Below are 13,009 nucleotides of genomic sequence, written 5' to 3' on the forward strand. Positions count from 1 at the left end.
CTCCGCCACGGGTGCCAACAACTCCGCCTGCACACATCCAGAATGTGGCTCCACAGGTCCAATATATGTGCCAGGGCGCACATGCACAATATGGCCACTTTAACTTACCCAATGTTGGAGGGTGGCCCCAATATGGGTATGTTAGACATGGCCATATTGGGGGATATGGGCAATTTGGGCAGCCCTACCATCAGGAATACCCCCAGCAATTTCCAAATTACCCCTACCCAATCCCCCAAATTGATCCTGCCAGGATGCAACAGATGCCAGAGCCAACTGGCAGCGCACAGCGGGACAGAGATGTGGCCCAGCAACCAAGGCCTAATGTCCAAGCAGGACCCCCACCTTCACCACCCCCAACCTACCATGACTTGTAGGTTTTCCTTTGGGACTTTTATTTTTTGTTTGGCTTTTATACAGTATGTATATTTTTTGTGTCTGAATGTTACATAATAATGTTGATTGTGTGATACCAGAAAAGGACCCCATGACACCCCCTTACCAGGCTATAAATATCTGCCCCTACCGGTCCACTTTCGCTCTGCTGTGTATTATATTTTTGGCAGACCCCACGCCATTTTTTTTCAGAAAATAATTTAGTAAGCAATAAAGTACTTGTAGTGTGTACATGTAGAGTAAGCTGCGCACACTGTACTAATTCCATATGTGACTGACATCTTTATATCTATCCTTTTCTGTTGGGTCATGCTGTGATTTTTACTGTAGCTGGCAGATGAAGTGCCGGCAGAGCAGGGGACAACACCCGGCGCCAGGGATCAGCGCAAACAGTACCTGTCGGGATTCTAACCTAGCAGCTCTTGTGCACCAGTCGGCAGCTCTTACTTCTGAGCTATTCAGCTCACTGAACAGTTCAGTGCTTATCCAAATAGTTGATCCTATGTTGTTGCTGATGTCTTCTCCGGTTTGGTTCATTCTGATTGCACACCCTATTTAAACCTTGCCTTGATCTCAGGTCCTTGTGCGATTGAGCTGCCTGCCTTTAGTCAAACTTCCTTCCACCTGATATTCCTTCAAACAACACTGCTCATCCTGGGCAACCATCTCTGGATTAACTGACAATGATTCCTGCTTATTCCTTCAAACTACATTGCTGTTGCTGTGTAGCGACTCCTTGGCTATTCTAGACTACGCTTCCTGCCCGGTGCTGCCCCTAGTGGTTGCAATATCACTACTCCAACCAGGTCAGTCTGTTACAGTACTGCTGATTCCCCGGCGCCGCCGAGTGTGATACTGATGTGGCACATGGTTGCCACACATATGAAAGACATGGTCACGGAATCTCAGCGCCAGATAAAATTGTTGGAACTTTGGCAAAACGTGTTTTCGCCGATGACTGTATCTATAATGTAGAGTTGAATGCGTTAATAGAGGTGACAGGGAGGATGAGGAGGATGGAGGAGGACTGTAGCACCGGAGACTGCGGTATGTGTAGGCGCTGACTGAATACGTGAGGGCATACCGTGACTTCCGGCAAGGCTGGAAGAGGAGTGTTGGATCGGAGTAAACGCCTGCACATTGCGCGATCTCTGGCGCTATTTTATTGAAGACAAATTCACACACAGTGTCTTCAACAAAATTTAAATATTTAACGCAGACCACGCTTGGCAAGGGAACGAGGGAAAGATTTATTGTTTGTATGTATAGAACAGCAGCAGCGCATACAGGATGGGGGAGCATATACCAGGCATATCAGGCTAGAGGGACATATACAAGGATGGAGGAGCATATAACAGGCTGCATGAACATATACCAGGCTGGAGGAGGATATACAAGGTTGGGGGAGCATACAGATATGGCAAAAATTAAGAGACCACTGCAAAATTTTCAGTTTGATTTTTCTCTTTATAGGAATATTTGAGTAAAATGTAAATTGTTCTTTTATTCTATCAACTACTGACAACATGTCTCCGAATTTACAAGCACTAAAGTTTGTATTTATTTTCAGAAAATCAGAAATGGTCAAAAACCAAAAAATGCAGTGCTTGCAGACCTGAAATAATGCTAAGAAAATAAGTTCATAATCATTTAAAAACAACAATACTAATGTTTTAACTCAGGAAGAGTTCAGAAAATCAATATTTTGTGGAATAACCAGGATTTTTAAATCACAGCTTTCATGCGTCTTGGCATGCTTTCCACCAGTCTTTCACACTGCTTTTGGGTGACCTTATGCCACTCCTGGTACAAAAATTTAAGCCGTTCTTTTGTTTGATGGCTTGTGCCTATCCATCTTCCTCTTGATTACATTCCAGAGGTTTTCAATGGGGTTCAGGTCTGGAGACTTGGCTGCCCATGACAGGGATTTGATGTGGTGGTCCTTCATCCACACATTGATGTATGGCATGGCGCATTGTCCTGCTGGAAAAACCAGTCCTCAGAGTTGGGGAACATTGTCTGAGCAGAAGGAATCAACTGAGTTTCCAGGATAACCTTGTATGCTGCTTGATTCATACGCCCTTCGCAAAGATTAAACTGCCCAATTCCAGCCTTTCTGAAGCATCCCCAGATCATCACTGATCCTTCTCCAAATTTCACAGTGGGTGCAAGACACTGTGGCTTGTACGCCTCTACAGGTCTCAGTCTAACCATTAGACGACCAGGTGTTGGGCAAAGCTGAAAATTAGACTCAGAGAAGATTATCTTACTCCAGTCCTCTATGGTCCAATCCTTATGGTCTTTGGCAAGCTTCAGCCTGGCTCTCCTTTGCTTCTCATTTTCTTTTCAACTCCTTTGGCATGGTTAAAAGTTATTTTTTCATTCCTATTACTTTTGGGATATTACTAGCACTTGTTTTGCCATCCAGCTTGTCCTATTGCAAGAGGATTGTCAACACCACAGCAGGTTTCTTATACTTTCCTTTGTTAAACTGTGCAGTGGTCTCTTAATTTTTGCCAGAGCTGTATATCAGGCTGAGGGAGCATATTCCAGGCTGGGGGGAGCATATATCAGGCTGAGGGAGCATATTCCAGGCTGGGGGGGGGGAGCATATTCCAGGCTGGGGGGAGCATATTCCAGGCTGGGGGGGAGCGTATATACAAGGATGTGGGACAATATATCAGGACTAGCTATTGAACCAGTTCTACGCCCGGGTTGTGAGCATTTTTATTGGTACATTTTTATGCTATGTTATAGGAATACTGTCACCAGAAATAACGTTGTTAACCTGCAGATGAGGTCAATCTGCAAGTTAACAGTGTTATTATGTTGCCTGGTGTTCGCACGCAGCCAAATGAAGAGAGAAAATGAACTTTATTCTCACTAGTATGGACATTTAAAAAAAAAAAAAAAAAAAAAGTTTGATCTTTTCTGCATTAAGATACGTGTTTATTCTTCCCAAGGGAGCTCATACAACAAACACATCACGTAAAGTAGGGTATCAATAATCAATTGTGTACAGAAGGTATAGAGAAACACCTTTGAACATAGAAGAACTTAATTTGCTGCCATGTCACGTTTAACCATGATTACTCTGTAATATTCTGGTACTGGTATGCTCCTGCACTGTCACTTTTCTAACCAGCCTTCGCAATATAGTGCATGGCTGCGCAGGGGGAGATGCTACACTAAATTCACAGGGTCACTTAGTTCATTGTGTAAGAGTCAAATTAGCCAATCTGTTATTACCAGAGCGAAGTTACCTGGTTTTGAGATTATTACCGGACCCTATTCTAAATCCTTTCCTGATCTGCCTACATATTTCTTGTTGACTTCAAAACGGTTTGGCTTCTCACTTGACTGTCCTTCCAGGACTGGTACGGCCGCTAGAAATTCAACATATAATTACAGTAGAATCTGTGACTGCTCTGCATTTAGTGGTTACTACTCACCTGGGTAGTCATATGTAGGAATCTCCTCTTTACATTGCTCATCACCCCTCACATATGTCTCTGTAGTATTAATATGGGTCAGATCTTCACCCTGAAACAAATATTGTAAAAGTCACAGACCGATGGAGAAGTCACATCTATGATCAGCTCTAATCCTGCCATCTCCACCGTTCTCATTACACAAGTATAAAACATATAATACTGGTGGATAAAACAAGACTGAACACAAGACCTTCACAGCCGTCTACACATCATAGGGGAGATCTCATGACACCTTCTCTCCATCTACCTGATGATCCTGAGGAACAATGGGATCTTCTTGTTTACAGTCCTGTGGAAGAAGAGGACGGGGACATCTCTCTGGTGTTGTCCTCTTACTGGATAGATCTGAAGGAAACACATACAGGGACTGAATTCATTCTTTACATATAGACAATTATAGGCCGTGTGTATTTAGTCCTGTCTATTACCTGGTGATGCGAGGGACTGGGGAACCTCCATCATGACATCCTTGTACAGATCTTTGTGTCCTTCTAAATACTCCCATTCCTCCATGGAAAAATAGACGGCAACATCTTGACACCTTATAGGAACCTGACACATAGAATGATACCCGTCATCACCCGATCCAGTCATAGCGTTACTGCATAATGTCCCAGCATTCCCAGAAGTGTCACCTCTCCAGTCAGCAGCTCAATCATCTTGTAGGCGAGTTCTAGAATCTTCCGATCATTGATGTCCCCATGTATCAGGGGGTGAGGTGTAGGCCCCGTGATTGGGCTCAGGGGTCTTCCACATCCCTCAGACACAGGGTCCCGACAGCGCTCACTAGAGGTCTTCACTACTATGTAATCCTGTTTATGGAGCGACATTAATAAATCTCACGACAGACATTTCCAGAGTCCTCACCTCTCCAGCCATGACATATCTTGAGAACTCTTGAAGGAGGTGCCATTGATTAGGAGAGGCTGCCATCTGATGCCCAGCCAAAATCAAGTAAAACCAAAAAAGTATGCTGGAAGGTTTGCAGGGGAAGTGACCTTGGGAAGACCCATGCAGAGACTGCGACAGGAGAGGCACGCCTGCGAGTGAGCAGTGCCATCACTTATAGCCATCACCAATGGTACCGGGATCAGCTGTGATTAGGAGCACAGGTTGGGAGGGGGCCGATTGGTGCGTTAGAGGCTCAACAGGATTTAAAACACCATTTCACTATTGCGGCCTAGTGGGAAAACCCGGTGACCCCTGCTAGAAATAGAGCTTTGGGTGAGAACTCACTTGGTGAATCCCAAGACTGGGCGCACCACCTTTGTGAAAAGGACACTAACGTTAGTGAAAGACTTTCTTGTTTATTCTAAACCTGTTATTTCTGCTTCTGTAAAATTGCATAGCTACTAACACTAATCGATTAAAAGTTACTGTTGTATATAAATACCATATCTCAACACCCTTGGCTGTTTCCACCTTGTGATCTCTTCTCATTGCATCCAGACACCCACATTAATTTTGGCATACTCGGCAAGAAGCAACATTCAGAGACAGATGGCGGACCAGTCTGAACCAAGCCCAGCAAGGGAAATATACACTTGGTGGCTATGCTCAGCAACCTTCCCAAGCTCACAGTGTGTCGCTGTAGGATTGGCAAAGATGATGAAAAGCAAGCTACGCATGTATCCCTTGACCCCTTCCATTCAGGCCGAGTTAACCCTCCTGACCCTTAATGGTAAGGCCAGACAGAGGATTATGTACCACCCACCTAGGGATCGTGACACTGTGGAAATGGTAATAAAAATCTTGGAGGATATGCATGGTGACACCATGGAAATAAGGCACCTCAGTATGTGGTAGTTCTGGCGGGTCCACGGGAAAGCGAGACCATAGCTTAGCATGCTAATGCAAAGCTTGAAGTGATGGCCCATATCACAAAGAAGACTCAAGACAGGCACCAAGGACTGGGTCTCTTGGGCGAAGTGATGTGGGACCAACTCGTTGCTGGACTGAAAGATCGCTCTCTGAAGCAGATCTTAAAGGTGCGCCCATGCCTGAATCCCAGTCTGGACTTTCTTGAGGTCGAGGCCTAAGTTAGAGTCTCGGAAAGAGAGGCCTCCCCTGAGTCAACACTTGCTGATCCAGACTGGGTGCTGGATTTATGTCAAAAGATTTGGGATATTTAGGGTGAGCTGTGCAGCATCAAGGGGACCCTTGCTGCCAATCTTCTAGCTGATCACTCGACTGCACATGAGAGGAGGTCAGAGCAGGAAAGTCGCTCCTTCAAGACCACATCATGCCATGTACATAGTCCATCAGCGGAACGCAAGCGAGAGTGCTGAACCTGTGGTGGAAGGGGACACATTTCAAGACACTGTCCGAATCGACAAAGGAGTAGACGAGGTGTCCATTAAACTAATGCACCCCACGGTCGTGGAGCATACCACAGGGTTTCAAGCCTCAGAGGGAGAAGAGAGAATTCTGAGGCTAATGTCTCTGAGAGACCCATTACCTGGGCGAATTCAATGAGCAACACATTCACTGCTTGATGGACATGGGGTCTCAGTTGACCACAAATGCCTGAGGCATATTTCCCGAAGTTGCTTGATCCAGAAAAGAGCACAGCATTTGACTGGTGGCGGGTAATCAACTGCCTATCCCAGGAGCAGGAGTAGTGTGGATGTCTGTTTGGGTGTGCGGGAAGGATCTGGGCTGAAAAGAAATAGTGTTGACAAAGGGGTCCGGAGGAGGAGGACCCACTGTAACCCTGGGCATGAATGTGCTAAAAGCAATGTGATAATTCTTAGCTGAGGGTCCTGATAAAAACAATTGGACCCGTGTCACATATGACCCGGGAAGTAATAAGGTGTTCCAGCAACTAGTGCGAGTCAGCGAAATTCAGAAGTTACTCGCTGCCTCCCAGTATCTTGGCAAAGTACTGATACTACCAGAATCCACAGTGACACTGTCAGTGGGACAGACTGTACTCACTATGCCGGTACTGGCCCATATATCCTTAGAGGATGTGGACATCCATATTGAGCCTATAGAGGGAGAAGAAGCCATCTCCGGATTGTTTGCCAGCAGCATGGCCACCGTGCAACAGGAAGGCGTACCGATGCATTGTAAAAATTTAAGTGGAGCAATTCTACACTTGATGCCCCAACAAGAAGTGGCTCGAATTTGTACAATGCCGGAAGATATCCCCAGAGCAGATGCTATAGGATTGACACCTGTGGGAAGAGACCCATGGACCTTAGCGGAGTCGCTTGATAGTCAGGAAAACCGAAGCGAACCACTGGCTGGACTTCACCTCTTGGAACAGATGGAGGTCAACCTCAGATTTCCTTGAGATAAGTTGAGCAGGTTTAACAGTTATTACAGAGATATCGAGAGGTGTTTGCACAGCATCAAGATGACTTTGGGTGCATCTATGCTATCCCTCATGCAATCCCTATAGTTACCACTGCTCCCATTCGAGAGAGTTATCGGCAGGTCCCGCCTCAGATGTACCAGGAGGTGAAAGAACTGTTGGCCCACATGCTGCACAATGGTGTGATCTGCGGGAGCCAGAGTCCCTGGGTGGCCCCCATTGTGTTAGTTTGGGAAAAGGATGGTACCCTGCATGAGTTTCTGCGTGGACTACCGGAAGCTGAAAGCGTGTACTGTACAGGACTCCTATCCCTTGCCCAGAATTGAGGAGTCCCTATCTGCGTTAGGAAAAGCCAAATATTTTTCCTCACTTGATTTAGCCAGTGGCTACTGGCAAGTCCCAGTGGCTGAGAACAACTGCCCCGGAAAACAGCCTTTTCCCTCCATATGGGCCCGTTTGAGTTCAATCTGATGCCTTTCGGACTGACAAATGCACCAGGAACCTTTCAGCGGTTTATGAAAAGATGCTAAGCAGACCTGAACTTTGAAGCCACTTTGATCTATCTGAATGACAATCATTTATTCTGCCACGTTTGAAGAGCCTCTTGACCAGCTGGAGCGGCTTCAAAGACAAGGATTAAAAATAAAGCCCCAGAAGTGTCACCTATTCAAGCATGAAATTGAATACTTGAGACACACCGTGTCTAGTGAGGCAGTTTACCTCACGACAGAGATGGTGGCTGCAGTAGTAAAGTGGCCCACGTCTACCGACCTGAGAGAACTGTGAGTGTTCCTAGTGCTAGCCGGCTACTACTGCAGGTTCATAAGGGACTTTGCCAAGATTGTGGTACCGCTGAACGAGTTGTTGCGGGGCATGGCTGGGGGAGCCAAATGTCAATCAACTCAATGGGGTACATGACAAGAGGAAACATTTTAGGCATTGACAGATGCCCCAAACTTGGCGTACCCTGACTTCTCACAGCCCTTCATGCTGTACCCCGATGGAAGCCTATAAGGACTGGGGGCAGTATTGGCTCAGGTACAATAAGGAACAGAGCGGGTGATTACGTAAGCCAGAAGATCACAGAGATATCAAATCCTATGGAACTTCTTTTGGACTTCGTGCGCTGCTTGACAATATACAAAATTACAGTTATGATAAAAGATTAATGTTTTATTCCCAACGCGTTTCGAAGTATAAGCTACTTCTTCCTCAGGGGATGGCAGACACCCCCTGAGGAAGAAGTAGCTTATACTTCGAAACGTGTTGGGAATAAAACATTGATCTTTTATCATAACGAATTGTGTATATTGTCAAGCAGCGCATGAAGTCCAAAAAAAGTTCCATAGGATTTGATATATCGACGGTCACTATTTTGACCCTTGGACATGCAGCAGCTGATCACTAATTCTATGTGCTTCATCTCTCCTACAGCGGGTGAGTAGATTCTATATACCTTTATAATCTTATCATCGGATAAGACCCTATTTGCGCTTTTCTGTTTCTATAGTGCAAATCGTAGAAGATCACCGAGAGAGACATAGAAGAAGCCGGACAATTACAATTCGTACAAACTGAATTTGCTGGCGCTGCTATGGGCTATGACTGAGAAATTCACTGAGTATTTGTCGGGGTTAGGCTAGTTTCACACTAGCGTTACTAGGCGCAGTGCTCGGCCGCCGCTAAGCTCCGTCCCCGGCAACGCCTCATCCGGTCAACTTCTCCTCTGATCGCATGAGGCTGCATGCGATCAGCGTACCCTATATTTAGCGTTGGGTACGCTGGTATGTTTTTGCCGGCGCCAAACGCACTGTGCTGCATTTTTGTGCACTCGGCGCAGTGCAAAAAAGGCACGTGCGCCGGCAAAGACATACCAGCGCACGGCCAGCGTACCCAATGCCAAATATAGGGTACGCTGATTGCATGCAGCCTCATGCGATCAGAGGAGGAGCTGACAGGAGGGGGCGCGGTCAGGGGTGGAGCTTAGCGGCGGCCGAGCGCTGCACCCTGTAACGCTAGTGTGAAACTAGCCTTAGAAATACCCGTGTGGACGGACAATAACCCCCTGGCCCACCTAGAAAATGCGAAGTTGGGAGCACTAGAACAGCGGTGGGTCGCAAGGATGTTTAAATACCAGTGCAAGATCTCCTATTTGTCACAGAATATGCAGACGCCTTGTCCCGAATTACCCAAGCCGGACCGAAGACAGACATAGATGAAGAACCTGAAGGTGATGAGATTCCGTATTTCAGGCAGTTTGTCGCGACTCTAGTAACTGCTCAGAAGTCTAGAGCAGAGCCCAGACCCACCCAAATTCTTGGTCGTTCAAGGGATGAGTGGATACACCTGCAGGCTGCAACAGTCCGATCCAGAGCTGGCAAGGCTGGGGAAATGGGTCACTCTGGTGCAAAGGCCTGATCAGGAAGCTAGGGCTGCTTCACCCTCAAGTACCCTTGCAAATTAGAACGGAATACATTATTCCTGCATCATAAATGATCCTCAAAACTTGAAGGGACCAAAAAACAATACCAGTTTGGAACACTTACTGAATACTGATATACAAAAATACAAAGTGTACTTCCAAAAAAAGAGATGATAAAAAATTCAATATTTTATTATATTAGAAAAACATCACATAAGTATACAAATACATAGACAAGGAGTACAAAAAAAGAGGGATAAAGACAAGCAAATGAATATGTAAAACCGGGTCTTACATGGCATATATATAAATATATCGTCACTTTGCACTTGTTCTTTTTTTTATTTTTGGTAGTTTTGATCCATATATATGGTTTTACACGTATAGTATGTCCTAAATTTCTTCTTTGGTATGGATTTTTTTTGTACGATACCAGTCAGGGCATTTTTTGATTATTTGTCCCACAACAAAGATGGCGGTCCGGACATTTCCGGTACCGGAAGTGACTAGTGCGCATGTCTTGCGATGTTTGGTAGCTGGAACGTCGCATCTGGCGATCTCTGATGACGTTTGCAGGTCAGTGACGTCAGCGGGGTTTTCCCCGTGACCTGCACCGTCATTTGACTGCTGGGTGTGTTGCAATTTCCGGCACATCACCGCAATACACGCACAGCTAATTAGGTCACATGTGGGCACGTTCTAAACAGTGTATTTAAAGTGATATGGACACATTGCGGACATGGCCCCCTGAGGAAGCCAATGCGAAACGCGTGTTGGGGCTGTATATACCGGGTTCCTCTGGAGAGGCACTATGGGTAAGAGTGGCGCTTTTGATACTCTGTAAATCTTTTGTTCTAGGCTGCTTTTGGTGGCCTATTTTGACCACTAGGACTGCATGTAACCACATTGTGCGGTCATAATTAATGCAGTGTGACATATTTAGGCTGCATATGCACTTTATTAAGGACCTTTAGTGGTCTAATTGACTTTTACTGATTGCTCCTTTGCACTCATTTGTTGCAGACTTGATTTATTTGGTCTAGTGGGACCAGTGCTGCCACTCCCCAGCTCTCTATATATATATGCCATGTAAGACCCGGTTTTACATATTAACTTTTTTGTCTTTATCCCTCTTTTTTTGTACACTTATGTGATGTTTTTCTAATATAATAAAATATTGAATTTTTTATCTCCTCTTTTTTGGAAGTACACTTTGTATTTTTATATATCACCCCCAAGTACCCTGCAGATCTTGGGTCAGTGGGGAAGGTCCTTCCTGAAAGATGGCCTGCTGTGCTGAAGGATTCAACTCCCTTGAGAATTCGATGTTACCTGGCAAGTACGGGCTCCAGAAGCACTGATATTACAGCTGGCTAAAGAAGCTCCTGAGAGGGTGCCCACTTCAGTGTAGAGAAGACCTTTAGGGCCCTGCAACGACTGGCATACTGGCCTCAACTGCAGCAGAAAGTCGAAGGAGTTTGACAAATGTGTCACTGGTGTAAGCTGAACAAACCCTGAAACAGAGGGCTCCTATTCAGACTATTCGAACTACTGCGCCTTTAGAAGTCCTGATGATCGACTGATGATCAGAACTTCATACAATGTCTATGGGTATTGCTTGGTGAAGACTGATCACTTCACCAAGTTCATGGCGGCGACTCCCACCCTGGATCACAGACGAAGCTGCAGCCATAGCCATCTGTCAGAACTTAATTTGGATATATGGATGCCCAAAGAGAATTAATTCTGACTAAGGGGGCTGCTTCAAGGGGCGAGTGATGGCTGAACTGTATTGTATTTAAGGAAACAACAAATCCAGAACCAGGTTGAGTAGAAGTTTTGGGAAGTGGAATATTCAAATCGATCCCAGTGTCAAGAGGACAACTTCAGCCAGGGGACCGTGTATTGGTGCAGGCCAAATGACCCAGGAACAAACTGAATCATCGTTGGGAGGCGGTACCCTACCAAGTGGTGAGGAAGATTCACCTGAATAACTCAGTCTACAAGATTTTTCCTGAGGGAGAGGATGTCGTAACACCTCGGGTATTGCACAGGAATATGCTGTGACCCTGCTCTTCTGGAGAAGACCGTAACGAGGCTGGGTTCCCAACAGAAGAGGCTGAGGTCACGCAAAGCGGAGTCTTAGAGGAAGAGAAAGAATAGCTTGCAGGGCCAATGAGTTCACCGGAGATGCAGTTGCCGCTCTCGAGTGGGAGAGAAAACTTGGAGTCAATATGCCACCTTAAGTGGCAGAGTCTCCAAGTACCCCAGACGCACCTCCACATGAAGAGCTCAGCAGGACTGAGCTGGACAATGCCAGAATTCCCCCTGCCTGGTCCCTCATTCATCAGAAGACCAAGGAGTGTGTTCAACTGTTGGCCAAACTCCGCCTACCTGTGGTGAAACTTTGAACGCGAAAGAATTACACTTGCCCGATGACTGGCGAGCAAAAATGGGGGAGGAATGTAACAAAAAACCATGACATATCTGGAGGACTCTTGCAGTAGGTGCCATTGATGAGGAGAGGCTGCCATCTGCTGGCCAGCTGAAATCAAGTGGAACGACCTCATGTGCTGGACTGGATCAGATGACCCACAGGAAAAACTTCCCTGCTAGAAAAGCTCTGCACACCCATACATGAGGAGATTTGGCGCCAGGGAAGAGAGCGGGGAAGACATGCTCCAGAGACACCACTGAGACCAGCGTTGCTGGCCTCAGTGGGGAGTCTACGCCACCCAGGTGTTGTTCACTGCTTGGCAAGGTCTGGATTCCCCAGAAGATCCAAGAATGGCTTACACTCTAAGGGCAGACTATGCCTGTCAAGAGCTGAAGCCCAATCCTCTCTGCCTTGAGACTGAGAGACTCCCGATGATGGTCAAGCCGAGGAGACCCGTGTGGAGAATGCGACAGGAGAGGCACGCCTGTGATTGCAGAGGAACGGTGCAAGTAAGCAGGGACGTCACTTCCAGTTATCTTCAATGGTCAGCTGGGATTAGGAGTACAGGTTGGGAGGGGGCTGGTTGGTGCGTGGGAGGCTCAATGGGCTTTAATAGACTGCATCAGGAAGAGACTTGCGGCCTAGCAGGAAAATCCGGTGACCCCCGCTAGGGACATAGCTTTGAGTGAGAACTCACGTGATGACTCCCAAGACTGGGCGCACCACCTTTGTGAAAAGGACACAAACGTTAAATAGTAAAAGACTTTCTTGTTTATTCTAATCCTGTTATTTCCTCTACAGTAAAACTGCATAGCTACTAACATTAATTGTTTAAAAGTTACTGTTGTATATAAGTACACTGCTCAAAAAAATAAAGGGAACACTCAAATAACACATCCTAGATCTGAATGAATGAAATATTCTCATTGAATTCTTTGTTC

The 13,009-nt window shown here is 46.1% G+C and overlaps 1 protein-coding gene across 2 annotated transcripts in view; it reads right to left on the reverse strand.

Annotated features, from left to right (window-relative positions):
- The window catches only part of LOC141055857 (uncharacterized), a 44,029-nt gene that overhangs the window by 12,588 nt on the left and 18,432 nt on the right, over positions 1-13,009 (reverse strand). The window contains exons 3-6 of one of the 2 annotated variants that reach the window (XM_073552577.1): positions 4,526-4,702; positions 4,319-4,442; positions 4,138-4,235; positions 3,849-3,939 (exon numbers count right to left, since the gene is read on the reverse strand). In XM_073552577.1, coding sequence (XP_073408678.1) covers positions 3,849-3,939; positions 4,138-4,235; positions 4,319-4,442; positions 4,526-4,702 — 490 coding nt within the window. The remainder of the gene's footprint in view (positions 1-3,848; positions 3,940-4,137; positions 4,236-4,318; positions 4,443-4,525; positions 4,703-13,009) is intronic. The other variant, XM_073552578.1, reaches the window with a different exon arrangement.

The sequence above is a fragment of the Dendrobates tinctorius genome, unplaced genomic scaffold (genome assembly GCF_039654945.1).
Source record: "Dendrobates tinctorius isolate UK_male_01 unplaced genomic scaffold, ASM3965494v1 ptg000192l, whole genome shotgun sequence".
NCBI classification, from domain to species: domain Eukaryota; kingdom Metazoa; phylum Chordata; class Amphibia; order Anura; family Dendrobatidae; genus Dendrobates; species Dendrobates tinctorius.